This window comes from Dreissena polymorpha, chromosome 11, assembly GCF_020536995.1.
Source record: "Dreissena polymorpha isolate Duluth1 chromosome 11, UMN_Dpol_1.0, whole genome shotgun sequence".
Lineage (NCBI taxonomy): Eukaryota > Metazoa > Mollusca > Bivalvia > Myida > Dreissenidae > Dreissena > Dreissena polymorpha.
In genome coordinates this window covers 62303821-62311750 of record NC_068365.1, presented here as the reverse complement: position 1 = coordinate 62311750, position 7930 = coordinate 62303821, and the positions used below count along the sequence as shown (strand labels likewise).

Genomic DNA, 7930 nt, shown 5'->3' with positions numbered 1-7930 from the left:
TAAGTGACATGCAAAGATTAACAACAAACGCTTCGCAACAATAAGAGTGTATAATTAAATAATAATTATTGGTTTGGATTAACCAGTCACCGCTTACCCTCGATTTAACAGTACCGTTCCACAACAAGCTGACATCCATAGATACAATGCATACATATGAGAAAAAATTGTTGTCGCTGGCTTGTATTGTCATCGTCGGATTATTGACAACTATCATGGAAGCGTCTTGATAGGCAGAGTTATAAACTAATCATGTGTCATGATGTTTGACCTTGACTTCTAATTTTGGGAGAATAATTGAAAGTGCGAATTTTATGAACGAATCATTTAAGTATGTTTATTTGAACATGAAACATAATGATTATCGTTGTACATTAGTATATATATATATATATAATAATTGAATTTTGGACAATTATATGCAGATTTTTTATCATAAGCGCCATAATTCTATAAACATAATAATCGAATGTCTGACATGACAGTCATAATTGTATACATAAATTAATTGAATTTAATGATTGTCTATCATGCTTATTTGAAATATTAGAAATTGATTGTTTTTATCAATTTAACTTGTTCGTTCTTTGTATTATTTTCATAGGTAAATGTCGTGGTTTAATACTAACCGCCTACTGTGTGACATAGAGTTCGTAAATTTATATTGGGGGTTGAGCAGATATATACTCAAAGACATAAATCTTACCGAAGTGTCTTCTCCAAATATCAAACCTGCAATTCAATACACAATGCCACAGCCTTGAAAAGACGTGAGGTTTGTTTCATTGTTATTTTTTTTCTTACAATGAGCGTTTACATGTAATTAACCGGTTAACACCCCCAAATGATTTACAGTCACGGGTCCAATGCGATGATCTTATACAGTTTGCAGTGCTTTGGGAGTATTATTATTTCTGGTACTAGCACACTTTCTCTCCCGAAAATATTGCTGGAGTTTCCAATAAATGATATAATACAATGAATTTTGCGGGTGTTAGTATTCAAATCAACGATATAATATGACAAACAGACCTTTGCCAAAACTAAGATTATTAACTTAATTTAGAAAAGAATTCCTTTCTCTGCGACTCTTCCAATTTACTTACAATATTAAGAGGTATATTTGTAGCATTAGCATTATTTCGCAAATCTATTAAATTGTAATATTGATGTATAAATTATCATTAACGGAAACTGTCCTAATATGTAATGATACACAGTTAGCACGTGGACTTACTAACCCAATCAATAGCGAGTAATAGTATAGAGGTACGAATAGATGTAATGCAGTGAATTTACTGAGCATACACAAGTGCCAGTCAATTTACCAAGATATAATCCACTGGGTAAGTATTGTACATACAATTGCATTTTAATAAAATTACCAATATTATTGGGAATGATCCGTACAGTGCTATCAACCATTAACCTTCTAGAAAAGTTCCGAAATTACAAGACCAGTTATGGATCATTAGCAGAGCATAACGAGACAGGGAAATGACGTCAATGTTTTATTAATGATAATAACACTTGTAGATAGACATTCAGTGAAATGTGTCAACATGTTGTTATCGCCGAAAAGTACACCAGTTTGCTTAATTGTGTTTTGTGCACACATGATTAGGATATTCCCTTGTTAATATCCTCTTTCGTTTTGAACTTGTTGACTTAGGGAAGTTGTGCGGCAGTCCTGTTAGCTTTGTTGGTAGACGAGTCGTTATGCTACCGTGAATTCCATATCTTGAGTTACAGACTATCCGCAAAGTGTTCTGACGCTGTTTTATTTGCTTAAATTATGTTTGAATTGATACTTGGATAAATAAAGATGTTGCGTTACATTTAAACACGTAGAAATGTTTATCCAATACAAAGTTGGAACACGCGTCTATGACTAATACACGCTAACTTTGGTTGTAGTTGGTTAGAACATCTATATTATTTTATTAAAGATACGTGTACAGTAATATGTGTACACATATTGCAGCGTAGTAAAATGGCGTCATAATGTTTAAGTTTACCAATACGATACAAAGACCTAACATGTACGCTTTCTATTTGCACTTTATATTTGAAAACTTAGTAATAACTATTGAGTGTTCACAGCTATAGCCAATATAAATATCGAACGAGTGTGTCTATATCAGAGTTATTGCTTCAAGTATCATTAGCACCTCTCTGATAATTTTGAAGAAGTACAAACGTATGTTTTATCACATGTTTGACATTAATCATCGTTTTGCGATTCGTGCATAGTATCGCATTGATTTCTAGAATCACTAACGAATGTGTTTTATACATAATTAATATGTGCTTATATTTAAAAAAAGCTAAAAATATATAAAAAAACAACATACTTTACCAAGTCGGAAAGTAATAAAGATAACTTCAAAATGTAAGCATTGGTCAATTACAACAACACATGGATTTTCCGTTTGAAGACGCATGTGAACAAGTGAAGCCATAGTAAAAGTTTATTCATGCCGAAATAAAAAACAAAGACCATGCCGCTTCTAGTCTGGTTTTTCGATAAGAACAGATAACATTTTCTGCGGAATCCACACATGAAAATGTTAAACCTTGCAAGTGCTTCATATAAATAACTGAAGATTATTGCGTTGTGTAATTATATTTTTTAGCCGTCCTAATCAAAGAAAGCTAGTCAATTTAGTATTATATTTGAATATTTTATTTACTTGTTTGGGCTTTCCTTATATTGAAAAATTGCACGTAATTGAACGTTGAGTGTTTGCAACGAACAATGTGTAGTCTGTAGCTGCGATTCCATAATGTATCATTCATGTATGAGTGATCGTTTACCGTCCATTGCATTGCTACCTTAATTATAAATACGATGACAATTTGTTTAAACTGCATGTGGTACGCCAAGGAGTTAGAACTTTTTGGCGGCCTTAAATCAAGGAAATCTGAAACGAAAACCTATTCAAGGATTGTTTTATCGGCTACACAATCAATTTTTCCGAATCTCATTGTATTGTGATGAAAATATGTCCATAACACTGACATAAAGCTTGCACTTACATCGTGAACATCTCTATTTGAAAACGAAACTAACACATATGTTAGCGTATAAGGAAATGACTTCTTGAATTTTAAATTTTAATGACGATTTGATACAATTTCACCGTACACTTTTCAATCTTAACAAACATCACATGCGAAGGTTTTTTGGGGCGTTTAACAGTGCATGTTAAATAAATTTGTAGTACAAACTGAATGTCTTTAATTCAGTTTCATATTTATCCTTATATAGTATTTGTGTTTGCAATATGTGCACGTTAGACAATATACATATAATTGGTTTGTCAAACATAGTTAGCTAAACACTTTTTTATTCGATTATGAACGACAACAAAATACGATGAAAACATCCAAAATAAAAGAAGCAGCTAATTAATGTCCAAACACTTTTTTACTTTAACTAGTTTGATAATGAATGTATACTCTAACACATCAATGCACCGTATTTGACTTGTAATGGCTGTCATCAATTAATATAATAATAGACTAGGTAATCATATGCATTCATTATCATAACATAAAGTCAAGAAAGGTAATATTTAAATGTAATTATGTTTATGAACTAACAACTTATGCTTTAAACACACGGATTAAAAAATGATAGTATTCGCTCTAGCAGTGGTAGATTTCTTGACAAATTGAATGAACGTGAACTGATTGGTAGCACGTAACAGATGAGAATAAAACAGATCGTTAGTGTAGTTTGGATATGTAATACGCATTTCTTCTATAAAATGTATATAGAATGATGACCAGCTTGGAAGTGCTAGAACAATGACATAAGCTGAGTCATGATGAGAAAATCATCTTCCTAGGTCGATATTGTCAGCGTCAAGATCCGGGTTTTGCATTCCATGTCTCATAAATACGCAAATATAGTCATACACCCGCTTCCATGCCTCTGCAACGGACTTTGTGTAGTTCTCACTAAGCACTTGTTGCAAGCCGTAACTGAGTGAAGGCCACAGTTTCTAAAAATCAACAACAACATTAATGCATCATCAATATAACTAATATCACACATTGTTTTGATCGAACGGTTTCCAAGAAGTGTTGTTGAACAATACATACATGTATTAACTTTATGCTTATGCCTTATTTGAAAATCTTGCGATCAATACATTTATTAGACAAAATACAAACAATACTTTGCTTTACGGTAACCCATTTAAACTTCACATATCACTTGAAATTTGACATGATACGTGTAAAAAGCAGTACGCAACAGTTACATATTGTGCTTACTTTAAGCATATGCGGTTTGACCTGTCTATGCACGTGTGTCTGCCCAATAGAAATAAGAACGCCGTTGAGAAACCTGGAATCATCGAGACTCTCCACGGCGGCACCAAGTCCCTCCATGACAGTGACCGCATGTCTAGTCAACATCTCCCTGTCTATGTTCGTCTCCAGCTTGTTCTCATGATTGATGTGAACGATCTTTGGAAATAGCGTCTTCATTTGAGGCTCCGTCTCGAACAACCTGTGCATATTGCACGTACATATAAAATATTTTATAACAACATTGTCTCCATTTGAGGCTCCTTCTCGAACAAGCACTGCACGCTTAATTGGTTAATAAGGGTCTCAATGGTTGTGGCAATTTTGTTAATGCGATCATATTGGCTTATAATAGAAATACGTGATTATAATAATGAACTCAGATTATTTATAGAATGAACGCACAACAAGAACGGATTCTGCAAAAAATGATTTATCTACTTGTTAATGTCTTTGTAATTTGTTGTATGTTTCTGTATTGTCTGGCTTAATTTTATATACACTGGACAACTGATGTAACGTAAATCATTTTGATTTGTATGTGATAATACGATATGTCCACTGTTGATTTCGGGTTAAGAACATTTGTTTAAATTGTGTTTTATTTATGGTTGATGTCGTTTTTTGAATACCTATTACACTATTTTTCGTCGATTCAAAACATTCATTTTAGTAAACAAGTCCCTATTTAGAGCTTCAGAAACATAGTAATTACAAAGTTAAGATAACTTGAACTTACATTAAACTCATCGCTTTGTGATTGGCACCTAGACCAAGAGAACAAGATTGTATAATGTTCACATGTCACACAATACAATTAATAAACATGTATAGTGACAGCACATGTGCAAATAGAATAAAAATATTATAGTACCACAAATTAATAAAACATCGGGAAATCAAAAGAAAAAACAAACTATATTAAATTATCTTTTGGTTAGTCGAGGAGGTGATCGAGTACAACTACTAAGATAATACGAATTATAATGATTTCATTTTACAGCTAACGAGTTTCTTGGTTATATTTAATGATAAAATTTAATTTAAGAAATTGCAGAAATCAGCAAAACATACATACAAACAAAACAAATCAAAATTTAGATTTAAAAACGACGAACACATGAACTAGTTTATGTATGTATAATTATGGTATCACCTATAATTATCAAATATATATACAATGTTTTCATTGGTCAACTTAAGCATGTTTTTCGTATTTGATAGGAAGTCACATTTTATTGAGAAATGATTTGTGTATGTATGTCAATATACTTAGTATGCTATAAACCCTATACATTATTAATGTGAATTCCAATTCTATGCGATGTTTACAATATTTAACACTATGATAATATACAAAATGATATGAAATAGAAAAACATGCAATTGCATGGTTTGAGAACGTGGTCGTCGAGCCACACTATGTATCATATTCTCGAAAATACGGTTTAATAAGAGATATAGTTTTGGTCTAAAAATAGCCATCATTGATGTACGTTTCTATACGCTCAAAATAACGTTTGTTTAAACGCATTTTGGACACATCAATGGTAGTCATGTAAATTAAATATTTCACACAATACAATGTTTTGCATGCTTTTAATAGTTTTAAACGAAAATGCGAGTGTTAATTCAGTTTAAGATTATTTATGTGTAGTAAGTCATATGATAACAAATATATCCCAAAGAACCGTAGAAAATGATTATTTATTTACTGGCTGAACAATATTAATTGCTGCTGCTCATCGACCAACCTCAAACCTTAAATAACCACACTTTTGTTCTATAGGAGAATAACAATGAGGTTTGCCCGTATTGATGAGAAATTATTTTTTCAAGTGCGTCTGGCATTTAAAATCTAATAAACGGGATCGAATTATATAACTAACTAACGCTTACCCATTGGATATTTTTTATAAATAAGTAAATACTTAAATAATTATATGCTTACCTGTAAAATACAATGAGACCCAATTTTTCCAGGTCATCTTTTATAAGTGCCCATGAGCCTTGAACAAGCTGAATCTGGTCGGGCGTCAACACCGTGTGAAGTTGCTTACCGCGAGTGGGGAATGGTAGTTCACAGAGTGCAACTTTGTTACCCATATCGGTATGAAGCCTTATGTTTATGATTAAAATAAACCGGTGTTACTTGTAAAAAGTATCCAATCTGTTATAACATATACAGTGAAAAATACCCACATATCTTAAGAGAACATAATAAAAGGTGTAGTTATATTGCGGTTGATATTAAACAAGTATTAATCATTTATGTCTAATTAATATCGTCACTTAATCCTCATTTTGACACTCAATAAAAGTTAGTGAAATTAAAGAATGTTTATCTTTATATCCGGAAGTGAAATCAATTATTTCATTAAGCCATACATTTCCTTGCTGATTAGAAATAATTCCAATGTCAAAGTGAACATCTTCGCTCAAACTATGTTCATACATCCAGATAGCGAACGTCTAGGTGCATGCACAGAAACACTACACCAGTAAAGCGCTGCTGCTTCTGGTCAAATTGTATTGGACGATCACGTTTCTCCTCACTTATATTGGATAATGTTTTACACAAGCGGGAAAGTGCAGGCTTGACTGTTTGGCATCTCATTTCTGATATTGAGTTTTCTTAGTGTAAGTATCAAACGTTAAACTGATTTAAGGTGAAATGAACACTTATATTGTATTAATATGTTGCGTTTTATGAATCCGATGCGTTTAATTTGCCCTAAAAAGAAATAGTGTTATTTCAATCAATTAACTTGATTTACTTGTTAGATCGACAAATTTTGGTCGGCGGTACACTGGCTTTAAGGCGCACCGAATACGATATATAAGATACGAATTATAGGTTATTAGACGTTTCACTGTACAATACGTATTGTACAGTTTAAACGTCTAATAAACTTTTTATTCTATATCCTCATTACCAAACCAACTTTCCGTATTTTTATTTTCATTCATTGACTACGCACTTTATGACGTATCTCGTGTGACGTCATTTCTCTGACGAAACATACTAGTATAAACAAGACTCTGCATTTTAGGGACAACAATATGGAGGTGGTAGTGTTTAATAAATCTAGTAGCAAATTATACCATTTTGATAGCATTGAACGAATCCAAAAGGCAAAACGTATTTCGGATTGTGTGTTTGTCATGCATAATTGTTAACTTCGATAGGAATAAAACAACTCGCTCCGACAGGATTACGAATTAGTAAATTGTGTTTTGGCCTTTGGGTCAGAATGGTGAGCATGTGTACAAACTCTATGAACAAATACTGTGGTTTAAAATACATTTCGATAAATGAATGGAAGAACAGAAAATGGAAAATGGAAATGCATATCATTGTAACTTAGTTGTTATTAGGCTAGCATTGGATTAAAGTTGTCATTGAGGTTAATAAAATTGATTTTTTGTTTTGCTGTTGCATATTTGTTTTCAATTTCTAGCAATAACAATATCACTTGCTTTTGCCTTTTTTTTAATTTCTAACAATAAAAATTAATCAAATATCACATTCTCGATTCGTTTTTTTTTTTATTTCCTCTCATATTTTCAAAAGGAAAGTATTAAAAAGAGACATACAAGCAAAATATCG

The 7930-nt window shown here is 32.1% G+C and overlaps 1 protein-coding gene across 2 annotated transcripts; it reads right to left on the bottom strand.

The window, feature by feature from the left end:
- Positions 1-3115: 3115 nt before the first annotated feature.
- LOC127850728 (neuroglobin-like) lies at positions 3116-6852 on the bottom strand. Of its 2 annotated transcripts, XM_052384008.1 has the most exons (4): positions 6272-6443; positions 5060-5087; positions 4285-4522; positions 3116-4010 (listed from the first exon to the last, which is right to left on the bottom strand). In XM_052384008.1, exons 1-4 carry the CDS (start codon positions 6306-6308, stop codon positions 3843-3845), a joined length of 471 nt encoding a protein of 156 aa, XP_052239968.1. In that variant the 5' UTR covers positions 6309-6443; the 3' UTR covers positions 3116-3842. The 2 variants fall into 2 exon arrangements, with proteins under 2 accessions (XP_052239968.1, XP_052239966.1); XM_052384006.1 differs by lacking the exon at positions 5060-5087 and having other exon boundaries at positions 6272-6852.
- Between the last annotated feature and the right edge of the window lie 1078 nt (positions 6853-7930).